This window comes from Lates calcarifer, linkage group LG21 (genome assembly GCF_001640805.2).
Source record: "Lates calcarifer isolate ASB-BC8 linkage group LG21, TLL_Latcal_v3, whole genome shotgun sequence".
NCBI lineage: Eukaryota > Metazoa > Chordata > Actinopteri > Centropomidae > Lates > Lates calcarifer.
Window position 1 is genome coordinate 8557918 of NC_066853.1, and position 12431 is coordinate 8570348.

Below are 12431 nucleotides of genomic sequence, written 5' to 3' on the forward strand. Positions count from 1 at the left end.
ATGCATCAACACATTTTATAATCCATTAAACATGTGTTTTCATGAAGCCTGTGACTAAACCTGTGTCTAAATCAAAGTCTCTCATATCGAATATCAGCAATTCCTTGATGTTCCGTGGAGTACAGTTCCAATATTGTTCCACCATATCAAAACACAATGCTTAATATGATGTACTAAGTTGTAGACACAAATATTTACAAGTTACTCTTTGATATTACAATAGTATGCATTTTCAAATATATGACCTGACCTTAAACATACAGTACATGTTCTGCCAAAAAATAAAGGCAATCTTTCACACCCCCTGCCATGTATCAGAGCTCTCTGATGGTGAATAATTCTCCAGTCTCTCTCTTGGCTGAGTTTCTGGATTTTAGTCTCAACTCGTTAGCTTGTTTGGCCCAAGAACTAGGATTTACAAATCCTTCTTGCACTGAATTGGCTCTTGGTCCAAGACAACTACGTCACCCAGAATCCCCAGTGGTGGCCATTACTCAAAACTATTCATACAGCATAGACACTGAGCAGAATGGGAAAATGATTTCAACATTGCTGAGAGGGAACAGCTGCAGCATTCTGTTGTTGGAGGATGACAGATTTCCTTTTCTCTCTTCCTTTCAATCAGTCCTTTCACTTTACTCTTTCCTCTCTATTTTCGTCTCTGTACTTTCTTTTTCTTTCACTTCTTTTCTCTTTGTTGACTTTCTATTTCTCTGGGTCCTAATTTGAGCCTCTCTCTCACTCTGTTTCAGATACTTTCCAGTCTCCTCACACCACCATGCGTGCAAACACAAACAGTATATACACAGTTACACACAAGGGAACCCAACTCTGAAAATACATTCCCAGGAATATTAGTCCAAGGAATTTTAATAATGCCCTTTCACATTTCAGCTTTGTTGAAAAAAAAAAAAAAAGTACTAACAGAGTGGAACAAAGTGTGTGCGTGACTGAGGCATGCATGTGTGTGTGTTTCATAGCATGAACTGCTTGTGTCCAAATGTCGCCACAAGAGCGGATATCCAGAGGTTGTGCTGTAAAGCTGTCATTTGTGAGTAAGAAATAAAGTTAGAGGTGTAATTTTATGTTATTTTTAAGGTTGGAAAATCAGCATTTAAGGAGAGCTGTTTGCTGTTAAAGATTTGCATGTGTGACAAGTTACTGTATCTCTAAATTACAGCAGAAACAGTAAAACCGCTGCCAGGAAGGAGAAGCCTGGAGACAAATGACCTGTGGCATTTAGTGAAAAATGTGAACTGGGAGGTTGTTGCAGACTGAAAAGCACAACTACAGTATGTTGTGTGCTTAACCATGTATACAAAAAACTCCATTTAGTGTATGAATTTGAGAGTATTGAACTCCTTTAACTCCTTTTTTTCTGTCTGTGCTGCGTGAATGTGCATGTCCGTAAGAATGCTTGCTAGTGTATGTATTGTGTGTGTGTGTGTCAGCGGAGCCACATCTGGAAACAATAGAGCAGTAGATGCTGTCACTTTCCCTTTACCTTGGGCTTTTGAGTGAGTTCTTAAACAAACACTCAATTCACTCACAGTAAATTACAGGAAGGCTATCTGAGCTGCAGACTTAGATATTTGGACTCTCTTTTTCTCTCTGTCTTTCGCCGGTGCACACACACGCAAATGCACACGCAAGTGTGCCCAGAATTAATCAGTTTCTCCAGATGCAATTTTACCCCTGCACTGGTAAATTACAGCCTAAAGTGCATTAAGTGTAATTGTAAAACCAAATTACAACTAATTTTGAAGTGAGATGAGGTGTGTGTGCTTCTGTGATTTGTGTGCGTGTGTGTGTATGAGTGAGGGAGGTTTCAAGTTCATAGCTGATGAGATGTGATGGATGGTACAGTAATGTTTACATAGTATAATCACTGTGTTTCCACTGTGGATTCAAAACAAATTTAGCGGTTATGGAGCATTTCTTATCCTGAACCAGTGTAAGAAATGTCAGACAGATCAAAACTGAGACACTGCTGTATAGATATGTAGTTTACAGGGTAATGAGGCTGCAAACAGTTGTTTAACAGCATTAGTGCCTGATAAAGCATCAAAACATAATTTGTCGCATCAGACAAGAGGTGGCAGCATTGTTCAGCTGATTAAGTGAAAACAACTCAGGGGACATTAAAAGCAGTTTTACTATGGTACTATGTGGACCCATGACAGAAATCATCCATTCATTCATTCACTCACTCATTCATATGCGTAACTACCCTTTAGCAGCTTTTAGGAGGCATGGAAATATCTATACATGACATGATGAAGCAGGATTACAGGATTACTAATCTCTAGGCTATAATACTTTCCCCGCTTGGAGCAGGTATTTTTTTTATAAATTTCTAATGTTGTATAGACCAAACACACACACACACACATGCACACACAGACACACACGTGCACACATGTACATACGCAAACACATATTAATCAGTTCCAACATATTGGAAACCAAAAAGTTTTTATTCATCATCTTCTGATACAAAAGTGTTTTTTAAATAACAAACATTTTAAATTTTTTTGTCACTTTTTGTACAAGGATAAATTAGCAATTTCTTTATAATACATTGATGACATCATCAAGACACTGAGTTTTTCTACACAAATGAAAGACCTTAAAGGCTACGATCACTGTTGGTGAACCAACCCCCAACACTGATTCATATGTAGGCTTCTCGAAAAGCATTTACAAATCTGTATTACCAGTGGTTCTCAATCTTCATTAGGCTGTGACACACACACTCTCTGTGTTTCAAGGCATGACTATTCAGTGATTGGAAATGTCACCTGAAGCTCAATGTGATCATACAAGGGGAGAATGCCAAAACATTAAAACAGTTTAAGAGGGAAACTGCATTAGCTCAGAGGTTAATTTAATTCACTTTAACTCAATGTAATGTTTGTTTGACTTTGGAAAAGTGTGCCAAGTTATGCTGGTTTGAGAAACACACTGTTTTTTCTGGGTTCTAGGTTTCACCAGAACCACCAAAAAGCATCTTTGAAAGCAATAAGGGTGAGGTTACATTTAACATATTTTGAGAAAAATCTTTTTCTGTCCCATTGTAAATATTTTTCTAAAAAAAATACCAATGACAGGCTGTGTGAGGCACTAACTGGTTTCAGATGAGACACAAGAGGGCAAAGCCCCAAATTATTCAAGCCCTTATACATTAAAATCGCCCAGAACCAAATTGTTTTACTCAGATGTACAAGGCGTAATGTGACACACACCCCACATATTTATACATTCAAAGACTCACTTGAAATACAAGAGCTTTGCTAGATAGATTGTCAGGCAAAAATATACTGGTACACAGGAGCAGATGCAGAATTTGATTTCGCTGAATGCAGCAGTAAGACATGAGGAGTCAAATTATTGTAATTAAAGCTTAGAGTTATTGAGAAGAACAGCAAGATTAAAATAGTGGAAACAAAATTCGCCGCTAGACGCAGTGAATCCAAATCTCATCTCTATCATCCATGAAATTCTGAAAGTAATGTACAATAATCTTTTCCAGGGATGACTTGATTGTCTGGGAAATGAGTCATGATGCAGTAGACAAGGTTAAAGAGAAGCAGACAGACAGACATACAGATATGCAGGCAGAACAGACACGCCTATTAATAGTGCCAATTTCATTGTGCTTCTATAATGGCCTTATTGAACTGAAGTAATTGAGAAAAATACATGGACACAGACCGAGAAGCAGGCGACCAAAATTTGACAGATACACTCTCTTGTTCTTAGTGTTTTTTTTCTCTGCCTTCTGACAGTGATCATAGCTTGGTTATGGATGAGCTGGTGGATGAGATTCGTGGGAACTGATCCCTATGTGTGTATACCTGCATATGCATGTGTCTGTCACAGCTCTTTGTTATTGCATAATGTGTCTTTTGGCAAGTGATTGTCTAATAACCTCTAATTCTTTAACCTGCCTCGGGTCCGATGTTTGGACAAGAGGGCAGAGGGAATAATTTAATTTCCTGGATTTCATGGTAACTTAAGAGCATATACAGTGCAGTGTTTCCAAGAGGACTGCACATATCACTGGAAATTAGCTGAGCTTCTCATAGACTGCTGAGGTAAAACACACAGGCCTACATTTCCCAGATGCCTCACCACTTCCACATTTATGGGTCAATAAAAGGCACAGCTGGGGTATTCCCAGGATTCATTGTGGTATGACTTCATATCTACCACAAACTAAATGTACAAGACAGATTTTTAAAAAATCTTCTTTACGCCTTCATAATAAGAAAAATGATTGTGATTTATTTTTCACACTTTTGAACAATAAACCACATTAGTTATTATTTCTATGTAGTTTATAATGAAAACTGACCAAACTCTCCCTGTTAATGGCTCTGTGCATATTAATATATATTTGTTTGTTATTAGTCCCACCACTGCCATCCCTGGTAATGCACTTGTGACAAGCACAGACACTTCACATACTGTACATAATTATAGTGCATAATTACAGCTTAGAGCTGGTTTCCCAAAAATTTCTGAGCAATAATACCTGTTCTTTTACATTGTACAAAAAGGTATAATTTACAAAAAATGTAGAATAATGTTCAAATGTAAACTTACTGCAGATGTAAGTATATTTCAGATTTTCATTGTCCTTTCATTTCCCTATGTGGAAGGGGCTCTCAAGGTGTCAGATACTTTTGGGAAACTTCAGCCCTAGATCTGTATAATATCTGCACCAGGACCCTCCAGTGTAAAATTTGAAAACTTCAAAAGACCCTAAAAACACACAACAACATAAGGGTTTACTGTATCCAGCAGGTTCAGTCTCTTCTGCTGAGGGCTGTGGAGAAAAGAGAGACAGAGAGGTAGACGTGGTGCTACACAGCTTATCGGTGTGTCTGGTCTGCATATTGATGCTTCGGTTCCGCCTTTCCCGTCTCTCTTTCTCTTTAATTTTTTTGCTTTCTCTGTCTCTCTGCACAAAAAGTCTAACAGAGGTAGAGAGGCAACTGTTGCTACTTAGGTATGACTCAGTCCTCCTTTTTTTCTCTGTCTTAGCTCTTATTAGAGGCACAGAGTCAGTTAGATGAAGTGAGGCATGCTTGTGACTCTTAGCAATCTTTTCCGATGCCATTACACCCAGTGGCTTCCTTGAGAATCTCCTGCTACGCTCCTGTGTCACATTATTCATCTCCCTCTCACCTCTTGATTCTCTAGCCTCTCCCTCCTTCATCAGGCAGAGTGAGTTTGATGTAAGTGAGAGTAAGGCAGGTAGAAGTCCATTCCTGTCGGTTCTCTCTTTCTCCTCACACCACTGTCTCATTGCCTTTCCCCGGTTTGATCCAGCCCTCCCCCGGCACCCTCTTGCCCCCTCGGCTCGCCCTGCTATCCCTGAGCAGGCGGGCAGAGCAGCGTTGCCAGGTATGGAGGGTTTTTGCCGACCAGATCCACATGCCTGACGTGATTCCCACAAGCAGTGACATGAAGATTCGAAGCATCTCCGATGCCACATACGAGTCCCTGGTGCTGGCCCTAAACTCCCCCCAGTGAGACAGCTGGTAGAGGTAACAGCCGATGACAGTGGATGCTGGGACAGTGTAGAGAACAGAAAACACTCCGATCTTCACCATTAAACGCTCCAGCTTGTCTGTTTTGGCACCGTCCTTCTGTAGATTGGAACGGATCTTGAAAAGAGCCACCAGGCCGGCACAGATAAACAGGGTGCCTGAGGTGCAGAGTGGAAAACAAGTCATCAGGACCATCAAATAGAAAAACAAAATAACAATCATTTAACACAATACAAGAACTGACAGATTACATAGTAAAGAATTAATGTGTGTTTTTAACAGGAAGATGTAAAATCTAATACAAACATGTTAAAATTACCTATGAGAAGGTATGAAGCCAGTGGAGCTACTACAAAGCCTGTGAGTGCCTCCTGTTGCTGGTTACCAACGTAGCAGAGTCCAGTCAGATCATCTGCATCCACCAGTCTCATTATGAGGATGACAATGGTTTTAACTGCTGGGATGGCCCAGGCTGCTATGTGGAAGTAGGAGCTGTGCATCTCAATAGCCTCATGGCCCCACTTCAGTCCAGCAGCCAAGAACCAAGTGAGTGTCAGGATCACCCACCTGGAGGAGAGACAAATGGAGAGATCAAGAAGAGTGAGAGAAGGGGCGAACACTGCTCATGTCTACAACTATCAGATTATCTTTCTCATCACTTTGAAACAAGATGCTAATTTTGGGCTGCCGTTTACTGCTAGAGCATCTCAAAACTTTGCTCTTTACATTGCTTTTTCATAGCCAATCGTGTGGATGTGTGCAGTCCTCTGTTGTAATAAGCTCATCATGACACCAGATAGTCACGAGTTACATAACAGAGGGATGTGGTCATATTTTAGGAGAGAGTGAAGTCCTTGGGTTTTTCAGCTTGTTGCGTTTCCACAAGAGAAGAGTGAAGACAAACAGGAAAATGAGGGCAAACTGAAAAGGAAGAAAAAGTGCTGTTACAGCAGTGTGTTTCCACTGCACTGTGGTGCACAACGCACTCAAAAAGTGGCATTTTTTTTTTACAAAGGCTGCTTTTGTATGTGGAAATTAATCCATCTAGTACAGAGGTTATGAGACAGGATACTTAGACTTAAAAGAAAACAGGATACAAGTCTCGTGTTCCAATTGTTCCACTAAAGTCCATTCACAACAGCTGATGACAACCATCAAACTGGGAAAAAGAGATGAAGGATTGATATGATAAAAAGTATATTTGTGAGTTTGTTTGTACTAACCAGAGTGAGGAGGCCATCCCAAAGAAATACAGGAGGAGGAAGACTATGGCACAGCCGGTGCTCTTTAACCCTTCCTGTACTAGAATAGGTACTGCAGTGGCATCCAGGTCACAGGAAACACGTTCCCTCCCCAGGGTCAGCCGTACCTAGAAGATGAAACAAGAGAACAAAAAGGGAAAATAGGGGTGGAAAATATTTATTAATCATAGGAAAAGACAAAAAGAGGCATCTTTCTTATTACAGCTACACTGAAAGTAGTCCTCTGTATTTAGTGATGAATTAAAAAAACATCTACACTAATTATCTTATTGCTGTCTAAATACCAATTATTACTGGATTATTGAATTTGGCATGAATTCCAGATGTATTTTTGATTTGTTAATGGACCAGGACCAAACTCATTTATAAACAGAGGAAAACTGTAAATGAGGCAGAATTTATTGTAGCTGATTTTGATGTGTTGCTCCTGGCCATGTGTGTAAAAGGCACCCTAAAAATAGTATAATATATTATAGAATTCAAATATGCAACATAATAAATGTGCAAAAAATAGTCCATGCTATATTAATCCCTAGTAAATTAAAAACAAAAGCAAGGAAAGGAATAGAGGACTGATCAATACTGACAAGACTATGTACAATGTATGCAGACAGTTTTTATTTACATATGAATCCGTCAATACCTAATAATCAGTGAATTATATGTTTACTTTGCACTCATTATATCATTATATGACTTTTTAAATTCATTCTCCTTAAACAAATTCATTTATATGGGACAGTGTAGCCCTGAATCTCCCACTTACCAGGTATGCCACACTGTACAGATTACAGCACATGGACAGGAAGATGATGGGCCGCTCAGGGTAGGAGAAACGCTGTGAATCCAACAGAAAGGTCAAGACCGTCAGAGTGGTTGACAGGAAGCACAGCACGGCCCACACTGCCATCCATGCGTCTGTGAAGACTTTGGCTCCTCGGCGGTAGAGCCCGCTGTCGTAGCCACACTGGAGAGTACAGCTTTCAGTCTGTTTGAGCCAAGTGTACTGGTCGGGTGCAGATCCCAGGGCCTGACACTCCTCCTGGTGGGGAGGATGGCGGACGGGCTGGTAGGGAGGGTCCTCATCGCCCGGACCCTCCATACACATGTGGTTGTGGTCATTTTGAGGTGGGAAGAGGCTGCAGTTGAGCACCTAGAGATAAATATGACGAGAAGTGGCATTTTTATTAAGGCTGTGATACATACTATTAACATTTTGAAATAATCCACATCAAGTTGGTGTGAATTTACACCCCTTTTCCACATAACACAACACACCCCAAAGTTATATTTGTTAATCCACACAGGATATTCCTGTCATGATGTGACTCACCTCAGGCCATATGAAGCCAAACTCATGGAGCACTGGGAGGCATTTTCTTTTGACAGACAGACACATGCTACCACATGGACCAATGGGGATGGGCACCTTGTCTGTGCACATCGGCACGTAGACTGAGCACAGGAAGAACTGGAGATAAATGAAGATAAAAGATTATAACTTGAACATTTTTATTTTTTTGTTTTACCAAATTCTGCAAAGTGTGTCCTCAGTTGTGAGATTTAACAGGATGTATTAAAGGGTAACAGCAGAGAAAGTTTGGAGAGAGGGAGCAGTGACAAGTCATAAAATGGGCTGAGACTGATGATACTACAAATGTGTAGAATTACTATTAGAATAGTGTGTTGTGTATGAACTATTGTTTTTTTAAGAGAAAAGAGAAAAACAAACCTCCTGAGCAATGATGTAAGAAGAGTGAAAAATAAGTTTATCAAAACCAACTGCAATTGAGACACTGAAAGTGCAACAGGAGAGCAACAGTTATCCAATATTATGTCACATTTCAGTTCACTGCTTGGTATACTTTGTTCCAGTCAAGTTACATCAAACTGTGAAGGGGAAGGTAAATCACGTCTGTGGTAATGTGCTTGTTTAAGAAGTGGAAATAGTGCTATCCATGCCCCATGGACTCATCTTTCTATATATTACAACAGGATTACAGCTGGTAGATAGCTACACCATGTACTCCCACATGTGTATCCCCCATATCTTGCTGCTTTTTCCCTGCCTTTTACTTTCAATTCATTGCATCACCTCCTTTAGTTGTGAGACTCCATTTTCACTTCTAATAAAAACTCCACAACTTGAGTCAAGACACCACGGCCAACACTAACCTGCTCCAAGGTTACACATACAACTCTGCGTCTTTAAAAACAATCTGTGGACTTAACAACACTGGGGGCATGTGCCATGTAATGCTGCATAATCCCCCCTAATCCAAGGCTCAGTTTTCTATGTCCCATGGCAATGGTTTTGAAATAGATATCTAAGTCAGGGTTATAAAGATAGTGAACAGTCTGAAGTCACATTTGACTATATGAGGCGGTTGAGATGTGTGGGAAGAGGTACTCTGGGGTTACAAAAGGTTGCAATTTTAAGTGATTTCATGCCTTTATGGTCAAATCTGTTTGAAGCCAGGGTGTAAAATTGTGCCAGGCTCACGATATGAAAATACACAGAAGCAGAAATTACATTTCGCTGGGCTACCTTCTGGTAAATGAAACAAACATACGTTCCAGGAGCTTGGATGTGGTGATTGACTTTAAATACAAAAATGTGTTACAGTGAAGAGTTTGCTGCAGGTTTTCATCTCTAAAATACCAAAATATTTATTGGGCCGTAATAGGAACAGAATGTTTTGGGCTTGCGGCCTTGATCCAATGATAGAGAAATCTCTTCTTGAAATCAGCCCTTGAACGGAGCCCAAATGAAACATGAATCTGAGACACGTGTCAAGGTTGGGAAATAAATACACACAGAAATGTCATACAACTCTTACCTTCTGTGAGAATTTATTTGCAGAATAAACATAAAAAAATATGCATTGGTGCACCATGTTAAATTGTATAAGAATTACAGATATTACAGCTACTGTTCTGTTACACATCTACAGGCTAATAATATTCCTACGTTTGTCTTTTGATTTTGAGTCTAAAACGTGATTCAGTAACTCTCTACTGTGTTCCTGACTGTGAAGTTTGGAATGTCAAAATCAGTTATCTGAGTCAAAGGGAACTTCCTTTAAACTCAATTTGTTACACTGCTCTCTGATCAGTATCTGGGCTGTAGCACAGCTTTATCTCTGCAAATGGAGCGGCCAGGCTGATCTGGGATCAGTATTAAGTTTCTCACCACAAATAGAGAATCTTTGTTCCCAAACTTGAACCACATTTATTATGGCTGTCCTGAGTAATTTATGATTTGATTAAATGAAATGAGCAAAGTTCACAAATTAAGAAAAGTGGCCCTGAGAATGAGTGTGTGTAGCTTTTATGTGTCTGCTCGTAAAAGTCTCAAATATTTATAAAATCAGTGGATATTAAATGACATGCAGTACAATTTCTTATAGTGAGTTGTGCCTACTCTACCTGTGACAGTAATGTAACACATTCTAGGTGTTTTCCCCGACCGTTAGAAACCCGAGTGCTGTCACTTCACTGCTAAAAGCTGCTCGAGTTACTAGTCAGGAAGCCTCCCATTAGAGCAAATGTTAGGGGATACGGTTTCCCTTTCCCCTTTCCTCCCTCTTTAGCGTGTCTGTGTGTGAGAAAGGGGGGGGGGGGCAGTCAGCTAATCTTACAAGACAATTTTCAGCTGGAGGAGGACAGTTTGGTTTTATGCTGCAGTTGCTCCTTCTTCTGTCTGTCTGTCTCACACACATGCTCACAAATGTCCCTTAAGCGCTGTATCAATTTAGCATGTCAAACTCATTTCACCCGTTTCCCAGCACCTGTACACACCAATAACTCACTCTAACATTGTAATAAAAATCACATACCACTCTAGACAGGACAGTGGATTTGCAAATAAAACTTCCTTAAAATAGTGACACAAAGGAGCATTTGGGAAAGTGTTTCTTTTCACATCCATGTATGCAGATGTATAGGCATGAATTTCATGTGTGTAGGTAAGGGTGTCTCTCAGAAAAAGTCAATTAATTCACATTGCTGCTGATACTTAAAAAAAAAGGTTCTCGTCGTGCCACTAGTTGTTCCAATTATAGTCTAAAGTAAAATCTCAGACACAAGTAATGGGGCCAATCTAATTTTTTCTTACATGGTGCATGAGGCAAACAAGCAGCATTTGTCTTAGGACACTGAGGCCACCATTGTTAACAAGAAGACAGTACAGTATATAGCCCCCAAGACTCAGCTGTTGCTGTGTGGGGCATGAACTCAGAATGTCAACAGACAGAGGGGGCATTTTCATTGAAATTAGCATGACAGCCTGGCACAACAGGAAGGAAGGAAGGAAGGGACGCCACTTATTCTAACACTATATGGGAAATCATTATCAACCGATATTATGCTGCTCACTATCACTGGCACCGTTAGTCTGAAGTGTTCACTGAATAGTTGCTCTTAGCTCCCTGTCATGTGCTCTGAGACCACACTCGCACACACATACACATGTAGCAGACTACCCAGACTCAGCCATGCCTTTTTGAGACCAGGATCACTGTTCCTGAATGTGTGCATGTGCGTAAAAGTATTGGTGCATGCTTTTAATAACACACTGTCCATTCTATCCAACACTGTATTGCAATACCAGTATGCACTGACTGTGTATCACATCAGTACCTTGAGTTGACTGGAGCAGCCGTACTGTATGAGCGGTGTGAACGTGGTCAGCTGCAGCTCGGCGTCCGACTGCAGCACGTTGCCGACCAGATTGGGCATCTTGGTGACGTTGTATCCGAGACCCTGGCACATGCTGATCCGGATCGGGTCGCAGGTCATCTCCTCCACCTCGTCGCCGAAAGCCCGCACCACGCTGAGCGGACCGACAACCAGCCCGGATAAGAGGAGGAAGGCTGCTGCCCCGGGGAGCGACACCATCGTCCCGGGCATGGTAACCGCGACACTGAGCGGCTGCCGCTCTGTAAATGTTGGCAAAGTTGATATTTCCTCAAACACAAAGTTAGGTTAGGTCGCCCTGGAAACCGCAGCGTGTGTTTATAGTCCCAACAGGAGGGGAGCGCGTGTAGTCCGTGCGTTTTGGAGGCTACAATATCCCACTCCGAGCCATTCAATAGATGAAAATATCCAGAAAGGAGCAGTGAAACATTGCGAGATCTGTGCGTAACCAAAAGCGCGTGTTTTCAATTAAAACAATGTGTGCATGTACAGTCAATAAAACCTACGTTTGGATAAATCCCACAGTCCCTTTTCTCTTGCGTTGTTTCCCGTTAGTAACTCCCGTACGGAGAAGCGCAGCGCAGCCACGGTATACAGCGGTCTGGTTTTGCGCCTACTGCCTGCAAGCGTCCAGCACTAAACTTTATTGTGTCTGTGAGGAGAGACTATTTTGCCCGTCCGGAGGAGAGCCGACCAATCAATGCGCGGGAATTGGGTTTCCCTGACCAACCCCTGACCAGGAGGGCGGGATCCATGAGAAAAATAGAAGAGTGAGCCTCATCTCCTCCCCTCTACTCCTTCTCCTTTCCTTTAGCTTTTTCCTTCTCCTGACTCCTGTCCTCTTGCATCCTTTTCTTTTTCTTTCCCCATTTTCCTCTCCTCTCCTCTCATCCTGCAAAGAAAATCACTGAGC

The 12431-nt window shown here is 41.1% G+C and overlaps 1 protein-coding gene across 1 annotated transcript; it reads right to left on the bottom strand.

Moving 5' to 3' along the window:
- Nucleotides 1-2440: 2440 nt before the first annotated feature.
- On the bottom strand, nucleotides 2441-12165 carry fzd4 (frizzled class receptor 4). The gene is made up of 6 exons (XM_018681600.2): nucleotides 11462-12165; nucleotides 8154-8291; nucleotides 7587-7973; nucleotides 6782-6927; nucleotides 5878-6125; nucleotides 2441-5716 (listed from the first exon to the last, which is right to left on the bottom strand). The coding sequence occupies exons 1-6, from the start codon at nucleotides 11729-11731 to the stop codon at nucleotides 5298-5300; spliced, it is 1608 nt and encodes a 535-aa protein (XP_018537116.1). The 5' UTR covers nucleotides 11732-12165; the 3' UTR covers nucleotides 2441-5297.
- Between the last annotated feature and the right edge of the window lie 266 nt (nucleotides 12166-12431).